We start from the raw sequence: 23,940 nt of genomic DNA on the forward strand, positions 1-23,940 counted from the left end.
ATCGGACACGGAAAAGTTTCAGCGTCCGAAATTTCGGACGTTCTAATACATGGACGTCTATGGGGCTGGTGACGGTGCCGCGAAAGCGTCCGAATTTTCGAGCATGTCCGGAAAATCGGGCGTCCGAAAAATCGGGCGTCCGAAAAATCGGCATTTGACTGTAAACCATGTGTATGTAACAACACAAACAATTTTTTGTAACTTTATGGTCACCCAAAAAAATTACGATAATTTTATTTCTGAAATAGATTCGTCTGAAGAATTTAAATCATCAATAAAAAAAGATCTTCCCTGGGGGGTCGCATTTGGTTAAAAAATTCTACTCTCAAAGGGTTAAGATATCGACGTTTTCAAATAGTATTGACAGTCCTGTTAACTGCTAAGGTGATTCAATTTGCTTAGAGACTCGTCAATAATGTTAAATAACCAAAAACTTGATCTGTTGAAACTGCAGTTGGCAGCTGCTTCGTGCAACGTCTACAATGATATCATAGAATAATGCCACTGCAATGAAAAGAGGCACAGAAGTGTTTTTGCTGGAGGACAAGTTGACACACCGAACAGTGCAACACCACCTGCCCCACAGAGAGCTCTTGAAAGGAAACGAGCGATAACAGACACCCCGGGTTTTCATTTCTCTGTTCTTGGAACCTTCAGTGCCCACACCAGCTTCTCCCTATTGCTTTTTACCGCACACAATGCAGCTTAGAAAACCAAGCAACCATCTGTGGTGGTCGTCGTTACCATGGTCTCGTTGAAAAAAGAGCCTGCTTCGTCTCCTTGGTGAGAAGGGGGGGATAGCTTGAATGGCGTGGAAATTTGAAATTGGCAGTGAAATTGGAGGGCATGCTTGCTCGGAATATTAGTACTGTAGTTTTTCTTTTCTAACTCTAAAATGTTTCTTAGCTAGGTTGGTGCAAGCGCACGTCCAAAAGGTTGGGCCTTCTTTATTTCTGGACATGCGCTTTCCGCACAAGCCATGTTTGGAAAGCGCGTGACCTCTCCCACCAAAACTGATACCCAGCTGGCATTGCTGTAGCGGCACTCGGCGCACATTCTTATATGCCACAGCAACCACCTGCTGCTGCGGTGCAGGGGAGGGGAATCCCGGCACCACAAGGGAAGGTCCAGACTCAGAAGGGAAAGCGCACAGGAATAGTTGGCAAACTATGTAAGTGCGCTGACATGTGCAACGTGTGGTTAATGGCAAAGCATCAACAATGCGGGAGTGCGCATTTGTCTGCCGTATCAGCTGGCCTTCAACACCACTTTGCAGCACCACCTCGTAACAACAGCCTAGCCAAAAGAAATGCTTTCGTGTTCTCGTCTCGTAACAGTGTGCTTGTTGTTCCTCTGCAACTTTTGCTAAAGATGTGCACTTGCTGTTTCTCATTCACTGTCATCCCGTGCCGAACAACATTGCACCTTCTTCGGCAGGTCCTCCTCCATGTCGGAGATCCAACCACCATGTTCATGGCCACTGACTGCTCAACTATGCAGACAGCGGCAGTGCCTGCAGAAGTTACTACAACACGTATGTTTCCTTTATTTTTTTCTTTGGAACACCATTGTTTTCAGTGCCCCTTCCAGAGCTGTGAATGTGTGCATGATGGAATGTTCCAAATTGCCCTGGTATTTAGCCTATGTTAACACGTTACATACCTCTGCAAATGAATTACTACATTGTCAGGAATTTCTTTGAAATGCAGTGCACAGACCCAGTCAAGAACACAAGAGCCTTTTTGCACCTCAACAGCTCGGAGTCACTTGACCTGAGTGTAAACGTCGCATGTGACATCATACCACCGCCGTGCAATTTGATTGAAAGGCAGTGTTCTGCCTCTCGTTGCATAAGTGTAAATTTTGCTAGTGTAAGCAGTTGGCCCATGTTACTGGGGAGGGGGGCAATAACGTATGCTGTGCCGCTTCGTAGTTCTGGCTATTTTGCCAGCATCACTACTGCTAGAGCCTGGGTCGACAGTGACGTGCCTTGCTCCCAATGACGTCATATGTGACAGTTCTGCTCTATCCAAAAAAAAAAAATAATGTGCGCAGTTGCACTCAACGTGAAAGCTGTAGGTAGTGCGGAGCAATAATTCACCTCTCCTTCAGCGATGCTCGCATTCACGGGCAATCGCACACTGGCATTCCAAATGTGCAGCTTGCTCAGCGTCCATGGCAGGAAAGGCAACCTTTATTTGTGATGCAGTGTAACGCCACCTAGACTAGTTTCATGGTCTGCACGCGACGTCACAGACCTTGTCCGATGGAGGGGGATGCTATCGCCCGTGGCTGCGTCGGACAGGGGCTCCGCCTGCAGTGTGCGACTGTGATCTGTGTCTTTCTTGTTTTTTGTACAGCGTCGACTAACCGAATGCGTCCAATTATGCAAACTGCATGAACACACTAATTGGCACCACAGATGATAACGTCTGTTTCCTGTTTCCATCAGACAAGGTCTGTGACGTCATGGAGTGAGCGCGCAGTCGAGTGGCGCCCTCTCCCCTTCTCATTTCCCTGCACCTCACCCTCTCTGCCCTTTTCCACCCGCTTGCTATACTGTACTATACACGGCTATGATATGCTTTGCCCTTCCTATACATGGCTATGCTATACATGGTTTTTTCTGTGCGACGCTAAGCATGTATCCACACGACGGACTTCTCCGCGGAAATCTCTTCTGCGGACGATTGTTCCGCCGCTCGTCTGGCTGCGAAGCACATCCACACGACGGAAGAGGCGAGTAGACGGACGCGCCGGAGAAAAAAAAAATGGTGCACTGTCTGAAGCGAGAGCTGCCCGCTTCGAATCTTTAAGCTCTTCGTCCCACATTGCGTGGGCTGTTAGTCCCAACCTGATGATTGTGTCGGCTTTAGGTTTGTGTCCTCGAGCTTCGCCGGCAACGTATTCATGACAATTTGCTACTGTTTCCGAGCGCCGTACTCGTTTTCTGAGAGCTGTAGGCTTAACGGGAGAACATGAGCTCGGTGATCTGCGATAGCACGAGTGCTACCAAATCTCGGAGGTCATAATAATGTGCAAATGCTTGCTTGTTCCTTTTTTCTCTAGATGGCGCGAGCAGTCTGAAAGTCGAAAACACATTCATCGCTAGCAAAAGTATTGAAGGTTTTTATGTTTCCGTCCATAGAGTTTCCTAAAATGACCTAGAGGGAACTCTGGCGCTGCGATCGTTCAGCCACCATGGGAATGATGGGTAGTACACGGATTTGCATAGTCTTCGTGCTTGTGGGCTTCGAACGCACTTGTGGCTTTGTTTATTGCCTTGTTTTGGTTTTCTTTCGGATAAAAGAATGGATCGTTGGGAACTTCGTGACCAGATTTGAATCGGTGAGCCTAAAGAAGTTAAAGTGGTGAAGTGAAACTGCTGATTTTTGCTGAACTTCGTTTTGCGACAAAGCAGATGCAGGCGACGCGGAGCCAAATGGAGCCGAAAGAACGAAGTTTAGACAAATCCGTGTACTACCCATAATTCCCATGCTGGCTGAAGCGCGATGCATTGCAGCTCCCATAGACAGTAGCGCCAGAGTTCCCTCTAGTAAGTATTGTAGGAAACTCTATGTTTTCGTCTATGGGCGCGGAGAAAAAAAAAAGGCAGCGCTTGTTGCCAGACCTATAATGGCACCCTCGGCTAAATCCGTTGTGTTATTTCGTGCGAATCCGAATGCGAAAAAGAGCTTGGCATTTTTCGTCCGCGGACGCGGCAGGGATGGCACAAATCCGTGACGCGGGGTCACGTGATGCGCCGTCCGCAGCGGAAAAGACGGATTCGGTCCGTCGTGTGGATACACGCTAAGCGGCGAGATAAGATGGCAACATATGAAGACGGCATGCTCCCTTCCTCCTTTCCCTCCTCCTCAGCCTCACTTCCCTTTCCTGCCCCCTTGCTATACAGTCGAACCTCGTTAATACGTAACCGCTTTAAGCGTACTAACGGTTAAAACGTAGTTGCGACGAATCGCCGACCAAGTCTCATAGAGCCTAATGCATTCGCTGACCGCTTAAGCCGCAGTGCTTCGTCCTACGCCTACCGGTTAGTGCGTACCGCGATAACTTTGTGTGGCATAAAATTTTGCTGCGCCGCTGAACTTATACTGCGCCGCTGAACCGGACGCCATAACGTGCCGCCAAAGGTTTTCCATCTTTTCGAGAAGTGCGTAAATTGGTCGATCACTGATTCCGCTTACAAGAACAGAAATCTGGGGGAGTTTGTAAGAATTCATCATAGAGCAGGTAGCGCAAAACTTCCGACTTCCGCGCGATTGCGGCGACGCCTTTGCGGGTAAGCATCGGGAAAGAACGAAGGTGAGGCGGCGGCCCTGACGAACGCGCCAGCATGATCGCCGGCAACCTTATCACAAGAGGTATCTTCAGATATCTGCCCGGGCACACGTGCGTCGCAGCACTACTTTGAGCCTACTGCACGCCTTTAATAGGCGACAACCTGCACGCGCTGGGCCGCCAATCCCTGCCGCGTCGTTGTGCGGGGCCTTGTTCAAGCGCGCGCCGCTTTGTAAAAACGAAAGCAGCTCGCTGTTGCGGAGTTGAGCGTTGCTGGTCGCGGGCGACGCAAAACCTCTTGGCATTGACGCTATCATGCTAAACGCAAGCGTGCGGCACAGCAAGCGTAGCGCTGTTGTAACCATACTGCACGCTTTTATTGGGCGACCACCCAAACGCGCTTCAGTCCACTGCCAGCACCGCTAGAGCGTCGCGAAGTGCGCATCGCTTGCAGGAAGTTCGTCATCGCCGCGTTAACCGAACGAGCTACTCGCCGCATCTGTGCATGGTCTGGAGCGAAGTGAGTACGAAGAACACTCCCACGACAAATGTGCGCGTGCGGTACAGCAAGCGGCCCGGCAGTGACGGCGTGAGCCGAGAAGGTGACGCGCTGCACGCAACTAGCCAGGAGACGATCGGCTCCACGCAGCCGTAACGCGTTTCGCTGGAACTGCGTCAGTTTTCGTTTAGGAGCAGATCGCGGTACAGACGCACGCACATATATCGCGGAAAGCTGACACTGTCCGTTCTGTCGCTATGTCGGTCACTGCGTATACCGGACCCTGTAATAGTTCCGAAATGCTCCTTGGCGTCGCCACCGCGCCCTATCGGACGGTCGTGCGAGAGTACCAGAATCTGTTATCCACTTTGGCAAAGAGAAAGAAAAGGCTTTGCAATGGGTACTTTAGGCAACATTTGCTGTGGCACTGTATTTATTTCTTTGCTGGCGGCGATGGCGTACGCGAGGAGATGCAAATTTTTACTTGGTGGTTAATGCGTACTACCGTTTAGTGCGTAGTTATGCGGCGTTCCCGGCAGGTACGCATTAACGAGGTTCCACTGTACATGGCTATGCTATGCATGGTTTTGTCTGCACGACGCCAAGAAACATGAGACGACGATGATAGCATACGATGACAGCATACGACAGCCCGGGCCCCTTAATTGCTGTTCACATAAAAGGCACAAGTTCATGGGAAGATGGCAGCTTGAAGGGATGAAAAATTCCTCAACACGGGCTCCAGCGACACCCTGCCCTGTGTCATCTGACCCTGAGCTCTTGTGGTGCAAATGGAATCTCAGACCCCACACCTCGCTTCGCAGCGCTTGCACCATGTGCCTTCGGCATTTGTGCTTTGCTGCATGCACGACCCGTGGTGATATCAGTACCGGGTGGCATGGAACATGCGCTTTGCAGCGCGCTAGTCTCCTCCATCTGGCAGCGCTCCCTTTGCACCCTCCTCGCATTCTTCCACATACCAAATGCTACGGGCTAATTCCATTCGATACACTTAAAGGGACACTAAAGGCAAATATTAAGTCGACGTTGATTGCTGAAATAGCGGTCCAGAAACCTCGTAGTGCTGCTTTTGTGCCAAGGAAGTGCTTATTTTGAAATAAAATCACGTTTTTAGTGGTCCGCATCGCGTTAGCGCGCTTCAAATATCCCGCCTGAAAATACGACTCTCATACGTCACTGCTGCCGTGCCCAACGTTGCCCGCTTTTACTGCGCGGCCGCCGACACTAGTAGCAGCCGAGCGGAAGTAGCGGGACCCACAGTAGCAACAACGGCGCTGCGGCAAAGACTTGCTCGGATGGGCACATTCAAAACCGTCACCAAGTTGCGGTTGGTCTCGTAATCCTCAGTACGAAAGTGCAGCGAGCACACACGCGGAGGTTTTGACTGTTTAGCACACTGGCGCAATGGCATGACACTAAGCCACTTCGAGCGTAAGGGTTCATTCCGCGTCACCCAGTGAAAAGACACACCGGTTTCCTTGCTGCAGCACCGGCGTTGTGCACCATTCGGGCATCCGGCAATATCACACGCATGCGGCATTTTGTCAAACTTTCTGTCAGAGCGACTTTCACAAGCGCGCAAAACACGCACGGCAGTACGCGATCCCGAAACACTGAGACGGGCGAGGCGCAGTTCGGCGAAAACGGAACCTTTGAACCACGCGCGCCGTTCCCCATGGCAACGCCACGGAGGTTTTGTTTTCCATGAATCAATCGGAAACGAACAAACAGCATTTTATTACGTCTTTTGTTGCTCGGAATGTTCTTTTTTTACTGCTGCTAGTTTGATTACTAGTGATTTATTGTAGGCCGACTTCCCTACGTCATCGGGATCACTTCGAAAATGTCCCACTCGTGGCGCTCATCATGTGATACATTTAGCTTAATTTCTCGGTAAGTAGGGCACTGCTGTTGATAATATTGCCGTTTTAGAAGTTGTCATACATTGGGCTTTCACTCTGACATAAATTGTTATTTGCCTTTAGTGTCCCTTTAAGTGGACACCCTAAAATTTTTAATCTTTCATTGATTTTGATGAAGCTTGCAGTGTTTGCGCATATTTGTGTGCAATTTTGCTCATGAATGTTCAACATAACACAGCTTCTGTTCAAATCGGTCTAGAACATTATTCTGACATGCTGATTTTATTTCTAACTTTCTGTCTAGGAAAACATCTTGCTCCAACAAGGCACATCAAATGTTTGATAATTGCACAGGAAAAATTATTGCATATTCGAAATCGGCACCCAAGTACAGTAGAACCTCATTGATGTGTTTCCGAAAAAGAAACGTAGAAAGTACACGTACAATCCAAATCCAGTAAAAAATTGAGGCTGACAAGCCCATATTGAAGTGCAAGGGCAAAAAACATTTATTTCTCAAAAAACATGGAGGGACTCCTCGATTTTCGTATTCCTGGCATCTCGCTGCCAGCCAGAGGTCAGCCAGCTAGTTCCGGAAATAACGTTGGGGCCACGTGTGTTGAAATCCCAAGACAGCCCGAATATTGCAAAATCGAACGCTACTGCCGTGTCAGCAGACGAAACTTTGCATCGCGTGAGGGTCGGTTCTTTCTGCATTGCCGCTTGGAAAATGGGGCTAGGTTCGCCGAAGAGAAACTGATATTCTCGAGCATACGCATTTGTGATACGATCACGTACATTCGCAAGATCACGTGCTACTTGCTCCGTCCGTGAAGAAAACTGCTGCCCCGCTAAAGGCTTAACAAGCTCAACTCTGCGTAGTGCACGTAACAATCACGGTAGAACACAATATGCGAAATCTTGCGAAAGCGATAAGCGTCCTTGAAAGCGACAGCTGCTTGCGGCTATGGCATACTACGTCGCACACTCGTGCTGATCAGTTTGTGTTGTCTTAACCTGAGACATGCGGCGGTATGTTCGCCGCCACTCGTAATCACACCATCTCGCATGGCAGAGCGGATTTTAAAAGACAACGCCCGGCGTAATGGCAACCGAAGGTGAAGTCCCCAAGCGCCCGCATTGCGATCCATCGAGTCCTCACAAAGATGGCGGTGAGCAGCATCGTCTCGTTATGGCGTCTGATTACCAGAAACCTTCCAGATATCTTCCAGAACAAATTTTTCCTGGCAGGTTCTGACGACCCACCGCTAGTAGGCAGAATTGTCCAGCCAGAGAAAAACGAATGCCAACTGGAATTGCGCTGCGCGATGGGCGGAGCAACCCGAAAACGAACACGCTCCGGGAGAAAAGTGTGGGGGAAGTAATTAGCCATATTCACTAGTCACAATGGTGGCGTTGCTATTGTTATGTGTCGCGGCGTGTTGTGCAGCGGCGGGGGCATGTGCGTTTCCGTAGGTCTGGTACCGAATCATGGTGGACTGGAGGAGCGACAGCCTCGAGTTCTCTGGGGGCCGCATTGTGATCAGTTCCCCCAGCTGTTGTTGTAGCCATGGGGTCTGAACAAAAGTGTGTGAAACGAGTGTGCATCTATGTACCGTGCTGCGGATGAGGAACTTGCAACGCTCAGTGAAATTGTGCCAAGTGCTACAGAAAAAAACTTTTTTTTAAGCCATTTGAAGATTTTGACGGCCAGCGTCGCCGCCTGCCTTCAGGTCGGTGTGTGGTTGACTGAGAGCAGCGATTGAGCAATTCGAAGAAAATGCGGAGAGGACAATTAAGCAAAGCAGAGAAAGCACGGAGGGGGGAAAGGCACTGCAGAGAAGTCGCCGCGCAGCAGCTGTCTGCCACTTCACGCTTCACAAGTACACGAGAGGGCCCTTTTTGCACACCTGAATAAGAGTTTCTGGCCACAAAACGTATCATACGACCGCAGTTTTTTGCGGTGCTGAACGTTGCTGCCGAATAATCATATTTTCCGGGAACGTATTAACCGGAATGTATTACGCACTGCTGTATTGTGTTATTTTTAATTTTTGCGATTGCGAGCGTAGGAGCCGGGAAATCATACTAAGCGGGAACGTATCAACGAGGTTCTACTTACACATTAACTCAGCGTAGTGTCCCCCCTTAGTGTCCCAGATTTTCCAGGAGGCTCCCGGATTTCGGCCATTTCTTACGTTTGTACGGTTGGCAGGAAAATCTCCCGGCAATCGAAATTTCTGTGCGTGGTCTGGCCATATTGATAAGAATCCAACCCAGTACGATCCAGACTTTTTGCTAACCCATTGCATATAGCATTATGTAAACCAATAGGCGTTGATGTAAACGTGCAGTAGAATCTCGGTGATACAAAACCGGCAGATACGCATTCATGAAATTCCCGAGCCGAATTCCGCTGTGTCTAATGGGCCAGAATTCGGATGTAACACTTTTCCACGTAGCAGGTGGTGATATGAACTTTAGTACTGAAACCGCCAAGCGACTGCTGAGAGCAGTGTGCTGGAAGCTTCAGAACTACGTGCGCGACCAGTACACACACTGTCAGAACTGTGGTTATCCAGTGATTCCACTCCTGCGGCAACTGTGCCAAAGTGCACCAAATTGGATTTACTGCACGATCCTGGTAATATTGACGGAAATTGTGCTAAACTGCACCAGAATCTCTGCCTTGGGGGCGTCTGTCACTGGCAGTTGCACTACCTGCGCGTGAAAATGTGCAGCTTGATCTTGGGGACGATAAAGACACAACCACGGATCAAGAATTATTCCGCTGAATAAACAGCGCTCGCGGGTGCTTCTCAAGTAAGTCACGATGCCATGCACGGTGCCTGCGCAGCTTCTGTTGTGCAAGTCGGCTCAATGGCATGACGCGCTCTCCGCGGAGGCTCGTGTGCTAGTGACATCTAGGCTGTTCGGTAGCGAGATAGTGTGGTAGCGATTTAATGCCTGACGTTATCTGTACCAGAAACGCTGCTGATCGCCCGTTTCCGGCGTCGTGCGGCACGTAATTAAAGCAATCTTCACTAGTAACTGCATGCATCCCGCTAAAATTTCTGTCACTTCCGTTTTTGGATACCGCGGAATGAAGTCTGGAAATGCTAGCAATAGATATAAGGAACAATATAGAACTTTCCATGCTTTGTGTCAATGGAAGAGCATGTGAACGGTGGGAACGCATTCACACTTTTTCTTAAGTATACTTTATTCATGAATCTTCATCCAGAAGCACTTTTTCGCAATTCTTTCCACCAGCACACCCTGGTTTGTAATCGCTCTTGCAGTAAATACCTCCTAAAGGCCCTCCCCTTTCGAGCTCGTGAGTGCTAGTGTCTCAATTTGAATGTTTTGTTTGCTATTTTAAAAATGTCCTCATTAATAAAAGCGTGCGTGCATCCTGCTCGGAGCAGCCGCAATTCAGTTTTAATATGTGCAGCCGTCAGTAGCGGGCTCGTCGCTGACAGCCTTGGCGTCGGAAGGCCCACTCTGAAGTGGCTATGCCGTGCTACACCTCCGCCCCTCATGTTCTAGGGTCACTAGCTGACTGTTAAAGAAAACGGTTTTACTTAAGGGCAAAGCAGTGAATGCGGTATCAGCAAATTGTATTGTTATACAAAGGAAGGCTAGCAGCTAACTCTTTTGGATCCGATCTCGCGTAACTGAACAAAACGCTGGTTTAATGGGATATGGCTACTCCAGGGACCGAAGGGGATTTCGTGCTGTCAGTTCTCTAAACATGAAGTGAGCATTGAGAGCACAGCAAGTTTACGAGCAGTCTCCTGATGCCTCGAGATAGCGGGCGCCCTCGGCTGCACCCTTTGATCAACGCAGCCGCCCCCCGTCCCCTCCCCTGGCTTCCCTTCATGCTCCTTTCTAAAAAGGGGTGGGTCGTTCCTCCTCTCTATTTGATGAGCGATCGACGGCAGGCCTCGCATGCGGGTGATGTTAACGCATGCGCCCTCCGCACGATGGAAACAGCCGACTCGTTTCATCCTCGCTTCAGCCTCGTTCGTTGCCAGCGCTCGCAAGCTCTTACTCGCGAGTAGAACATACATTGCGCGGAGTGATGTTATCAATTTGGACTTTATATGGAAAGTGACGGCAATGGCGACGGCGCAAACCTGTCGAGAGTGTCTATATAATTGCTATCGCAATAAAAAGAAAAAGAATACAGTAGAACCCCGCTGATACGTTTTTGAAGGGACCGTAGGAAATAAACGTAAGAGACGGGAAACGTAAGAGCCGAAAAACAGGAAAAACTGCAAAATATTTAGTGGTACAGAATTTTATTTCAATTCTTACGAGTAGCACGAAAATTGGCGCGCTCAGCCGCGATCTAGTCGATGGATAGAAACGCGGAGCTTAGGACGGCCTCATCCGCAGAAATGTAATCAACGTATGTGATTTTTTTAGCACCAACAGCTGTAGGCATGAAAGAACTAAGCACACGCAATCACGACCGGCGTGGCGAGTCCGACCGCGAACCGCACGCACGACCACGCGAGCTCCAACCAGCTCGAACTCCTCCCATTCTCCGACAAATAACGATGATGATGAGTCTATGCCAACGCGATGGCAGAAGTGAATGCCAATCTCGAAGGCCTTGCTTTCGCAAGCAGTTACATCATTCACGCCATGTTTGTGCAATACAAATCCCAGAGGCTATGCTCTTGTCAATAGTAAATGCCAATCTCGAAGGCCTTGCTTTCGCGAGCAGTTACGTCATAGACGCCATCTTTGCAATTTGAATCTCGAAGGCCATGCTTTTGTTTGCATCAATTGAAAGATTCTGTTGCTTGCGCCTCTCATGCGGCTAATATTACGGTCAAACGAGCCCAAACTGCGTGAAAATGCACCATGGCCGCTCTCTTTGGTAGTCACTCGGTCGGCTCCGAGCGCACTTCGCGACGTATCATACGGGAACGGTCCGACAGTTACGACGTAACAGCGGGGTTCCCAATACATTGTATCCTATGGGAGCTATGCCGGGACCGGCGGAAAACGACGTAACAGCCGGGAAAACACAGCAGTGAGGAACGTAACAGCGGGGTTCTACTGTATTGAGGAGCCATTCCGCTCTGTGAGCAGGCAGCACAGAGGTGACATGGTGGAGGCCAATTTGTTATGTAAGGTCGGATTGTTGACTGCCAGGCTGTTAACGTACAATAGTCATTATTTTCTTGCACTGCTCCCTAGTAGGCACTAGGGGGTTTTCGACGTACAAACGGAATGTTCTAGTCATATACTGCTTTGCTGTAAAAGGAAAACCAAGTTTGTTATATCATGTAGTGTCCCGTTGAACGCACTCGGATACTTCCGTGGAAGCTCGACTTGAAGCGGATCTCCATCCTCCAGGCAACTCGGCGCATGCACAAATGATAGTTTGGAAGCACTGTGTGAATGGTCTTGCTTCAGCATAAAGAGGCCTCAGAAAGAGGGAAGCGAGTATTGGAGGAGGTTGGCTTTTTCAGGCAAGCTATGTTGTGCCCAGCAATCCAATCGATCGAGAAGAAAAAGTTCCTGGCTTTCGCTTGGAGTCGTCTTAGAGGAATGCAATAGGGACATTGGGGCCCTTTAGCATTGAGGCACTGTTGTACGTCGCAGCGTTTGTCTATGTCTGCTGACACACATAGATGTACTTAGAGTGTTATTTCATAAAGTACAGTTTTATTGATCCAGTATTCTGTTTATTTGCTAGTGTCAAAAATACCATAAAAACCGGAATATAGGTGGAACCCCCCACTTCTAACTACTGAAAATAGAGAAAAAGTACATGGAATGGCCAGAGTATCAGAAGGCGCCTTTACTGTGAAACAAAAGCAATTTCAAATGGTGCACAGTGAAAATGCCATTTATTTACACATCTGTTTACACCCAAGATCCACATGGCAGAAAGCCAAAAGATGGGCTCAAGCATTATCTTCGTAAAATGCCACAACCGTATCGACAGCATTAATTTGGATGCTCCTTGACAGGGTTGCCAATGGTGGCTACTTTTCGCCAAATTGGCAAATTTGAGAGGCCCATGGCGAGCTAAAATTATGAATGGTGACATGGCGAATTTTGGGCGATTTTCGGCTTATGTCTCCACTGAGTTATGCAACCTAAGCTGAGTGTCTTCCCAACGATTGAGCAGCAACATTCTCTGTATTTTTCTTGGGTTTAGACCCACAAGTAGTATATGCATATTACGCGTCATTCGGTATGTCCGTCCTGTAACTCGTGTGTGTCTCCTCAATTCATCTAGATGCAGGAGGTACTTGAAAGTCCCCCAGCGACATTCTAGCAAAATGTAAGTCAGCAGACTGCCTTGCAAACCGCGAGGGGGCAGTGTTTGACTACAGGTTTATAACTTTAGGTGCTTTAAGCTTCTCTAAAGTTTCGCTTCTGAAGGGCCTAGACGACGGGTTGGCAGCCTGTTCCGACCATGTCTTCCGCCAAAGCTCCAACTGTGCTGAATAGCTTGGTGACTTATTCACTGTTGCAGTACCCCCAATTTAGCTCGTAAAGACTGTTTTGGAATAGCGAAGAGAGGCGGATGCGCGGCTATTCATGCAGTAAAAAAATATTTATTGAGGCATTTTCCACTGTTCTCGGTAAGCGTGTGCAATGAAAACAATTGCTATGTAACGTTTTACACTGTCTACCTGATCATTAATAACGCATCAGATTGCCGCGTGTAGATATAGGTGACTATAAGAAAGGGTCAGTGGCGTCTGGTATCATATCAGTTCACACTGAAAAGGTGTAAGACTCACTAATGATTGGTTCCTGTAAGAATTCTGTCGTGTTACCTTCAATAAACCTTTTAATACTTTTAATTCATATAAGGGTATGTAAAGCTGTCCACAAACAACGCTTTCACGGTTTTCACCCAAGGTTTACCACACTTTTACCTTTGAAACGAGCGGACAGGGATGGAAGGATATCATGAGCGTTTCATTCATCCACCCTCGCGCCACCACGCACATCTTGCGGCTAGTCGGCGAAGTAGCACTATGCACTCCCATGGTGAAGCGGGCGAAATGACTGGCATTGAGAAACGTCAACATAATTTCACGGTCTCGGATGGTACTGTATTCTACGGGGCTATATGTGAGTGGAAACTTTTATTACTAGGTATGCCGCACATATCGAGAATGGCGACTTCTTTGGCGACATTTGTAAAAAAAATGGCGACTTTTGGCGACTTTTTGCTCTTCGTTTGGAGACATTTACTCGAAAGTCAGTGGCAACCCTGCTCCTTGAGGTCGCCGGTAGCAATCACGATGCGAGTGCGGCTCCCGGTTAAACTGTGCAACCTTCGTCTCCAGCTCTAGATATGCTGCGGTCTGGCACCAAACCAAGTTTTCTTCTGATCACTGCATGTCATGATGTGATCCTTCAGCGTCCGCCAGTAGCGAACACTTCTGTAGTGCACTCAATCTGCCAGCTGATAATAGCCATATGTGCCTCTGTAACCAGAGCTGCCAGCATCATAAGAAGCAACAAAGAAAAAGTATCCGGCGAGATTGAAGCAGCAAGAACACCCGTGCAAAGATAAACTTTCAGTTGTTGCTTGTGACTCACGGCTCCCGCTTGCGTTCACGTGTGCTAGCCGCGGTGGCATCCCAACGCACCTTTCACACACTTCAGACCGGATTTCTTCGTGCCTTCGCGAACTTGATCGCTGTTTTCTTGAGCGCTATGGTGAGCTGTCGTCGGCTACCAGTCAAGAACAAGAAAAAAGGCTCCTCGGAGCCCAAATAGATTCACAAGACAACAACAAAAGCGCAAAATGAGGCCGCCCATGGCCTCATTCTCTTTCTCTTTGTCGGCACGTCACTCGATTCAGCCACCCGGCCAAAGTTGAACCACTTGCTTACCGCCCACCCAGCTTGAACTGGTACGGCTGTTCATACTTGTGAACGTTGTCGATCAGAAATAAATATTACGCATATCTGAGGCGCAACATCGCTAGTTAAGTATTGGGTGGTGTGTTCCTTTAATAGAAAATGCATTCATACGTAATTCTAATGACCCTAGTTTCTTAAGCTGCTCTGAAACTTGCTATCCTCCGCGCCCTCTGCACGAGCTCATTGTTGTGTTTTGGTTTCGGTTCTGTATTGCACTGTACAAATGCCATGGGGCGCCGCTCTGGCATTCCTGTTTTACCAAGGCGATGTGTACATAAAAGAGTGTGTGGAGAGTACTCGTTGAGTGCGGACGTTTCTTCTGCTTCAGCACTTCGCGCCAAACCGCGTGTTCGGGCTGGCTGGCGTCCCCGCCAGTCGCGTTGGTCACCACCGGTCATCGCCTGCTGCTGCGCCGGGACTACCAGCCCGCAGCACAGCACTCATGTTCCCCGACGTATTGCCAGATGGCGTCCATATCTCACGCAGTGCCTCTTCTATCGTCTTTAGACGACATTTGCAGCGAAGCACGCAGATACGCGGCCTCCTTTTTCTTTTCTTTTTTTTTTTTTTTTGAAAATCCAGACGGCACCACCATCACCTTTACCTGAAGGTTACTATGGTTACGGCCACACGCAGCGGTCGGCGGCAGCCTGGCAGTCACGTTGGTCGGGTCTCAAACCTGGTCTGCACCGTTCGTGCAAGGCCGTGCACGGCGTCGCACCGTGTCTGAGGAATAATTCAACTAAAGGAAGGCAACACGTTTATTTCGCTAATACCCTTCTCATAGCTAATAACAACAGCGTTGCCTTCATTTGTCGTTTGATTCTTTATTTTTTTCGCGCTAACAAGGTGGAAAGAAAGAAGCTAGTGAACAAACGCTAAAAACAACGCGCGAGCGGCGGTACATTGAGCAGACGACAGCTCGGGCTTTCGCAGTCACCACGGGCGCTGCCGGCCGCTGCTCCACCGGCCCAACCTCCGGAGCAGACGGAGCTTCAGGTGAAGGCGACTGCAGTGCCACCGCAAATTTTCAGCGCATTTTGCTTTCCCGCGCTGCTTGCCGCCCGCTCCAGTGGACCCACTCTCCCATTCTAGTACACTCTACTGCTAGTAAACAAAGCGATGCCGATGGTTGCGATGGCGATGGAGGCAGTTGATTTCAGTTGCTCATAGTGGCCAGACTTGCGAAGCTTTTCTGCCACTGACCGGTATGTGAGACTGGGGTTGACTTTAAGGGCTTTTTTTTTCTTTTTTTTTAATTCGACGTATATTTTGTATTTTACGGTAATCGCTGAAGACGTTATTCCAGAAGACTTAACTACATGGCGCCCTTATTTTTGCATTGGCAAGGGAAATAAGGAGTACTCCTGAGATGATTTTCACCATAAGATTTGTAATGAATTGAAATATTTCTAGCTCTTCATAAGAGCCCCATAATAATTATTCAGGTGCTTGAATGTAAATGCAACTTGCTTCTCCAGTGCACTTCAGGATGTGAAATTAGCTGCTCTGGAGTGCTCCCAGATGCAAAATTACCTGCTCCAAAGTGCTTCAATATAGAAATTTTTGCTGCTTCAAAGTGCTCCAAATCGGAAGTCTTCGGTAGCATCACTGGGTTATTGTTCGCTACAACCGCTGTAGACGAAACTGACGGAACTCCAAAAAGAGCACGCGCGTCCGACTCTCCCTAGTCAAAGCGACGCTGTTCTCCGCAAACGCTGCAGACAAAACTGCGGCAGATGCGATCATACATAGCAACAAACAACGTAGTTTTGAAGGCATGTGCGCAGCCAGCACACGCGAATTAAAAACGGAACTGCCATTTGCCGCAACCACTGCGCACGAAACCACGGTCGTTGTGACATGATTATCGATAGCGAATTCGAGCTCCAAAGGTACGCGGCTAACGCTACGGTAGATTAAAGGCAATAAAGTCGTAAAAAGGCACGAAGCGTTTCGGCGCTCCTGTCGATCTTCGCTTATGACTATGGTGGAGTGGACTTAGGCACGTAGTTTTCAGTTGCCTCACGCGAATCTTTGATGCACGCTTTTGCAGCAGGCAGTTGCACCGTCCGTTCTCGTGTGTCCCAGAATGTCATATGCGTGGTCTTTCGATGGAAATAAATGTCTTGTGCTTATGTCATGGTTTGAAAACCAATTTGGCTAGTTTTTTATGATGCGAAATTTCAGGGCAATATGAATATTTTTGCTCCCCCTTGAGATCGTATCACCGAGATTCTACTGTAGTTGGGAAACACAGCTTGTGTTGCTTGTTTGGCCAGTCTAAGCCATTATAAGATCGCAACGCCGATGTTTACGTTTACGGGGCTGTTCGGGACTCCCCCCACCCCTACCCCCGCCGTTTCTGAGATGTTTTTTAGGAGGGGGGGGGGCGGGGGGGTGAATTGTCGTGCCTATTCCCCCCCATTTCGGAAATCTCCCGGATTCAGATACCTTGAACTTAGCATGTATGCCTTAATGACTTGACTAAAGCTCAGCGTACATCAAATGCATGCATCTGTTCTACACAGTTATTTTTCTTGATGGCCAGACACATGCAGTGCCAAGTTTGTCGTTTTGTTTTTGTCATCAGCCTGGCTTCACCCACTGCAGTGCCTCTCCCATGTTTCACCAATTAACCAGGTCCTGTGCTTTCTGCATCCACGTTATCCTTGCACAATTCTTAATCTCATCTGCCGACCTAACTGTCTGCCTTTGCGTTCTCTTGGAATACAGTCTGTTACTCTCAATGACCAACGGTTATCTTGCCTTCGTGCAAGGTTAAACCCATCATTTTTCTTTCCATGGCTTGCGGTGTCGTCCTCAGTTTATGTTGAACCCTTTTCGCAAGCCTCCCAGCTTCTGCTCTGTAGGTAAGCACCGGTAAGATGCAGATGTCATATACTTTCCTCTTGAGGGATAGTGGTAAAACTACCATTCATGATTTGAGGATGCCTGCCAAATGCACTCCACCCCATTCTTATTCTTCCGGTTACTTCCAGTGCCTCGCGACCTGTCGCGAATAGCTGTCCTCTTCCGAGACTTCTTTTTTTTGTTTTACGTCTTGCTTGCTCACGCTGTGTCCTTCCTACAATGCTTTCCTTCTTTTGGCAGGAGGACTGCAGCAGCCTGTTGTCGGCAGTGGTGGCATGCTCTTAGAACAACAGGGGTCGGCGGACACCTCCCATCCTCAGGGCCCCGCCCCCGTTTTACAGCAGCGGCACGTGCTAGCCAATGGGCAGCCCCCGCCAGACCCCGACAGTATCCCCGTGCTGGAGCCCATTACGGCGGAGGAGCACTTCCACGCCGAGATGCTACATCAGACCATCAAGGTGGGTGACCTCTCATGAGATTTTTTGCACGAGATGAGGTTAAAAGCCGGTATAAATTGCGGGTAACTTCTTTATGCTGAAATTCGACCCTTTTCACAATGTATAGTTCCCAGTAAATTCCACTCTGCATGGAAAGTGCCGTACAAGATCTTAGTGTGGCCACCTGCAGAAGACAGTGGTTGTTGCTGCTCGTGCTCACTCTGCTGGATTGCTGACTGCTTTGCCTGCATCTGTTGCATCGATACACAAACGCCTAATGCGATTAACGCTAAACACGTGTTGTCATTAGAATAAATGGGCAGTACAAGGCAGACTAATTTCAATAACATAAAAACATCAAATTTGTTGAACCCGATGGGCACTGCGGTAACCACGGTTTGATGCTGGTCCGTCAAAGTCCTCTTCGGGGGGAACCGTATGGCACGAGTAAAGCGAAAAAAAATGCAGCGGCAGCTCCATGTTGTGGTAATCGCTGTTGGCAAAACTATTGCACCCTCTTCCACTGCCACGGCTTGCCATCAAAACCTTCGGTGTTATCCAGAGCAATACGACGCAGAATGCTGTGTTCACCATACCATATCAATTGTTCTACAACGAATGCACAACTCTGAAAATGGTGAATACCCATGCCACAAAAACAAAATTACGCACCTTTGTTTGTGGTGGCCATGCTTTCTGTTTTCCAAGATTGTGCACACATTGTGTCTGAAGAATTGAGCAAGATCCAGTATGGTGTCACAAATTTCACTCACCACTATGCATTAGTCCAGCAGAAGTCTTGTCAGTTTTATCACAATACAGTCGAACTCGGAGGGGATAGAAAGTCTGTTCGAATAAACCAGAGTTTGAACTAGCAGTGACGCTTTTAATTTGTGGTACAGCACACAATGTTGTGGCATTTTCCCCGCTGCTAACTTGTTTTCGGTCAGTCCTGGCATAGCTCACATAGGATGCAATGTATCGGGAACCTGGCTGTTACGTCGCAGGTGTAGGACCATTCCCCTATGATACGTTGTGGACTGGCACCCTGAGCTGGGCATGGAGTACAGCCATGTTGACTTTTCATGCGGCTCAGCCTGGCCTGACTCTCAGATTACCCTCTAGACATCGTCCATGACATGTTTTTGATTCCTGCTTGGAAGAGCATAGACCCCGAGATCTCTACTTGTCACAGAACGAATAAAGAGCCAATGAGACAAAGTGACATGGACAAGCGCTCACAGACAAGTGATGAATTATTGAAAGAATCACACGTAATACACAGGAGCAAATTTGGCAGCGTGAATCATGCAGTCAACGTTCACATGGTAAAGAGGGCCATAAAGGCAGTAAAAAAAAAAAAGTAAAGTCAGTTGCACGCAACGAAAGCTTTCGAAACGGCGGTGCACTCTTGTGCCAACTCCCTCGGGTGTACAAGAAGCCTTGCCCATCTTCGGAAAGGGCGCAGCACGCGTATCCGTGAAAAAATGCCCGACCAGCATCAAATTTTTTCACTTGCACTAATTTTCACAAGAAATGGAATTTTTATCAAGAAATGGAGATTGCATTCGTCACCTGCAGTTCACGCATCACCATCCAATCTAATCCAGACGCGCAGACCATAACCCTAAATTCACTGTTCACTGTACCCTAACCCCACCGCAAATGAAAAGAAAAAAGAAGATTAGCGTAGCAATGCTAAAGAGACCGCAAAGCTGATGGGCACCTCCTGTAAAAACCGGAATATAGTTCGAATTTCTTTTTCAATAAACAGTAATAAAAAGTCAACCCTCGTCTTATATACCGGCCATTACCGCCTCCGAGCTGCTCTGCTTTTTCTTGCTCTCAACCAGTGGCCAATGACAGTTCACAGTAGCGTTAAAAAAAACATCGATCGAGTTCGCAAAGGCACAAAGAAATCTGGTCTGAAGTGTGTGAAAGATGTGTCGGGATGCTAGCGCACATGAACACGAGTGGGAGCCAGGAGTCGCAAACAATAACTGAAAGTTCGTCTTTGCACGGGTGTTCTCATTGCTTCGATCTCGCCGCATACTCTTTCTTTGTGGCTTCCTGCAATGCCGGCAGCTCCGGTTGCAGCAGCACGTATGGCTATTATCAGCGGGCAGATTGAGTGCACCACAGACGCATTTGCTACTAGCGCACACTGAAGCATCACATCACGACATGCAGCGATTAGAAAAAAACTGTTTCGCTGCCTATCTAGAGCTGGAGACAAAGGTTGCACAGTTTAACTGGGAGCTGCGCTCATGTCGTGATTGCTACCGGGGACCTCCAAATTAATACTGTCAAGACGGCTGTGACGTTTTACGAAGATAATGCTTCAGTCCATCTTTAGGCTTTCTGCCATGTGGACCACGTGAGCAGAGCACAGCCCGTCGAAAATGGAACTTTTGGACAACCCGTGTCGTTCTCCATGGTAATGGAGATGTAAATAGATGGCACTTTCACTGTGCACCGCTTGAAATTGTGTCTGTTTCACGATAAAGGCACCTTCTGGTACTTTGGCTATTCCACGCCCTTTGTTTTTGTGTTTTTCTTTCGATTTTCAGCAGCTAGAAGTCGGAGGTGGGGGGGAGGGGGGTCGACCTATATTCCGTTTTTTACGGTATGTAGTCCTGGCTATTGCTGTTTTGCTAAGTTTTGCAAATTTTCTCATTCTTTCTTCCTCTATTCCTTTCTTCATCTCTCTTCTGTCTGTATTTTCTATGTCTTTCTGTTTATTTCTATTTATTTCTCTCTCTCTTCCCTTCTCTCATTCTTTCTGTGCTACGCTGTACTCTCTTACCCTCCTTGTCACGCTCACTTCCCTTTACTGTAGCACACTGTAGCATCGGCAAGTCGAGCAGCACAGTAAACTTTGATGGCACAAGAAGTTATCTCGGTATGCACTAACTGGTAGGCATAAGACAAACCACCACAGAGGTCAACGAATGCATTAGGCCCTATGAGACTCGGTCGGGGATTCATTGCAACTACGTTTTAACTGTTAATACGGTTAAAGCGGGTACGTATTAACGAGGTTTGGCTGTATATGGCTGGTTGCTATTATATAAATTGTTCAGTACATCTTTTTCAACCAAAATGAAATAAACTTGCTTTTTCTCTTTAACTCTCAATATCTCAAAATCATTTTTTTTTGTTACATTTGCCCCATGATCAGAACAACCTTACAAGATAGAATGATTTTTTAACACAACACCAATACAATGCTACTGAGCTAGAATGGTGTACATATGCAGAACAGTTTTCATTTTTTTGGCAGTTTTGTTTTATTAAAAAAATGACAAAAATAATTGCTTTGCTAAACAAACTGCAAAAATGTCAACACTTCAAATACAATTGTAATTCTAGCTCCATTGCAAGAAGAGACGCTGAAGAATAAAAGGACGCACTCGTGTTGTCAAGTCTTTCTGTGTCCTACATCTTTTGCTGTCTCAATATGAATGCAAACCAGCTAGCCCAACTCTCCCTTTTGCTGAATAAAATCAAACAAAGCCCAATGCTTTACGTATAGTAGTAGTTTCAGAGCAAATGGGTCTTAGAGACACCTTAAAATACATGGGAGGTATTAGCTTACCCTGTGCCCTTAAAACTCAGTAAACAAGCATTGCAAACCTCATGAACGAGAGCCATCTGAAGTAAATTCAAAGCCTGTACTTCCCAGCATTCCCATGTTGGTTTAACTGCCACTCAAGGAGCCCCATAGACACTAGCACCACATTTCCCTCTAGTTTTCATAGCATGAAACTCTATGGTTGTACAAAAAACGGCAGGAAGTGGAAGCTGGAAGGTGCGATGAAAAAATCCGTAAACAGGGGGTGGGTGCTTGAGCTATAGTTGTACCCATTTATGATTTGATATTATGCTAACAGTGGTCATACAGTATGCAGAAAGCTGAAAGACATGCAGGTTCAATGCACAGTGTAAGTAAAATTATCATGTTCAAATTTCTCCGCAACCTAAACCTCAAGGATCGCTGCAATCACCCAGACTTGTACAACGCTGGTCTCCACTCAGTCTGACGAACATACAATGTCAAAACACACCGCATGACCACCATAGAAGCAGTAGAGCCTCAGTTTAAAATCACACAAAAGCAATGTGACAACCTGAATTACAGTACTCACGTTCATGATGACCATGTTATCAATTTTATGAAATTGCATGCACACATTATGTTCAAAGAATTGAGCAAGACCCACTATGGTGTCTCAAATTTTTATTGCTGCTATACATGGATTTAAAGGGACACTAAGGCAAATAACAATTTATGTCAGAGTGAAAGGTCAATGTTTGAGGACGTCTAAAATGTCAGTATTATCAGTGGCAGTGCTCTAGTAAGCGAGAAATTAAGATAAGATAAATGTAGGACATGATATGTGCCACCAGTAGGACATTTTGGAATGGTGCTGATGACATCAAGAGTCTCGAGTACAATCAATCACTGTTACTCTCGCTACTTATAATAAAAAATAACATTTCATGCATTACATGACGTAACAAAATGTTGCTTGTGCGTTTCTGTTCTATTCATGGAAAAAAGAACTTCGTGGCATTACCATGGAGAACGACACGGGTTGTCCAAAAGTTCCATTTTCGACGGGCTGTGCTCTGCTCACGTGGTCGTATCTGAGCGGTAGTTTATGTTTGCATAGTCGCATCTCAAAGGTAGCTTCATCATCGCATATTGCTGTGCGGGCTTTGCTGTCTCGCAAAACTCGCTTTAACTGCGAGTTAGAGAAAATGCCACTTTCGTATGTCTGAATTGTGTACGCCACTTGACCAAGAGCAGCTGCAGCAACAAAAACAACAACTTTCCAATGGGAGGGAACTCCTACGCTCAAAGTGTGCCGCACTTCTGCAACAGTGGAATGAACAACTAAAAAACCTGCTTGTGTGCTCCCTGCATTTTAATGCTGAGGATTACGACACCAACCATAACGTAAGCAAGTTGCGTAGCCCACCCTTTGAAGTACTGCTTCCCCGCATTGCTGTTCCATCAGTCTTGTCAGGATGCTGCACACCCATGTAAAATGGAAGAATAAAGAAATGGTTTCAAAGTTTTATAAAAGTAAAACTATATTAATACAAAGGGCTACATATCATTCTCGTGGCTGTTTTCGTGAACCATCCCTGTCCGCGCCTCAAAGCCAAATGAGTCTTCCGGCGCCTTCTGCACGACCCTCGGAGGGGACGAACATTGGACCGACATGGATCACACAAGTAAAGACTGCGCGCACAGATTTCGCGGTATACGTGGGTTGATCGTGTCGCATTTCAACGACACGGCGCACCAGCGGCGTAGACGGAGGCTCACTGAACAGGGCTAACACAAATACACGCACGCACATGAGGTGGCTGAAATCCCACACTGACGCCCAGATCGCACGCAGGTTTCTGACACCACACAGCAAATATTAAATATTGAGCGCGTCATTGTAATTATTCCATCCACGGAAAACATCGCATTACAATGCAGGCAGCAATGGCTAGCAAAGTATATGAAAACAAATATAACAGGAAGTATTCTTGCATGCATTTCCGGTGGAGTCGCAACGTTGCCAGATAACGGAAGGTGCTGGCGTAGTGTCCGCTAAAGGTGGCTTAGGGACTGCTTACGTCAAGATTTCTTCAGAGGCAGGTGGATTTAAATGCGCCAACAGTATGCGCACAACTAAAGCGTGATTTTCTTTCAAACTAAGCATTTCCTTGGCATGAAAGAGCACTCCGAGGTTTCTAGAATGGTATTTCAAAAGTCCACGTCAAGTTGTTCTTTCAACACTGAGGTCCTCAAACTTTATCGCCTTGGGGAATTCTTATAGCTTCTGCAGAGTGCCGCAGAACCCCTAACTTTTCTTTACATTCATATAGAGTTAGCATAAGGAAAATCGGTTAAAGGAGAGGCTTGGTAGGTAAGTGACGATGCTTCTAGATCAGCGCAACCGAAAATTGACGTCACATTGGCCAGTTATTTTAATCTCAAAGGCCATTGCTGTTGATGTGGAACTCTCGAT

General features: G+C 47.5%; 1 protein-coding gene across 3 annotated transcripts in view; it reads left to right on the forward strand.

Moving 5' to 3' along the window:
- Window positions 1-23,940, forward strand: part of LOC119402411 (mediator of RNA polymerase II transcription subunit 1.1) — a 107,750-nt gene that overhangs the window by 80,797 nt on the left and 3,013 nt on the right. For 2 of the 3 annotated variants that reach the window (XM_049418631.1, XM_037669552.2), the window contains exons 3-4: window positions 1,438-1,534; window positions 17,709-17,926. In XM_049418631.1, the coding sequence (XP_049274588.1) occupies window positions 1,438-1,534; window positions 17,709-17,926 (315 nt within the window). The remainder of the gene's footprint in view (window positions 1-1,437; window positions 1,535-17,708; window positions 17,927-23,940) is intronic. The other variant, XM_049418630.1, reaches the window with a different exon arrangement.

This window comes from Rhipicephalus sanguineus, chromosome 8 (assembly GCF_013339695.2).
Source record: "Rhipicephalus sanguineus isolate Rsan-2018 chromosome 8, BIME_Rsan_1.4, whole genome shotgun sequence".
NCBI lineage: Eukaryota > Metazoa > Arthropoda > Arachnida > Ixodida > Ixodidae > Rhipicephalus > Rhipicephalus sanguineus.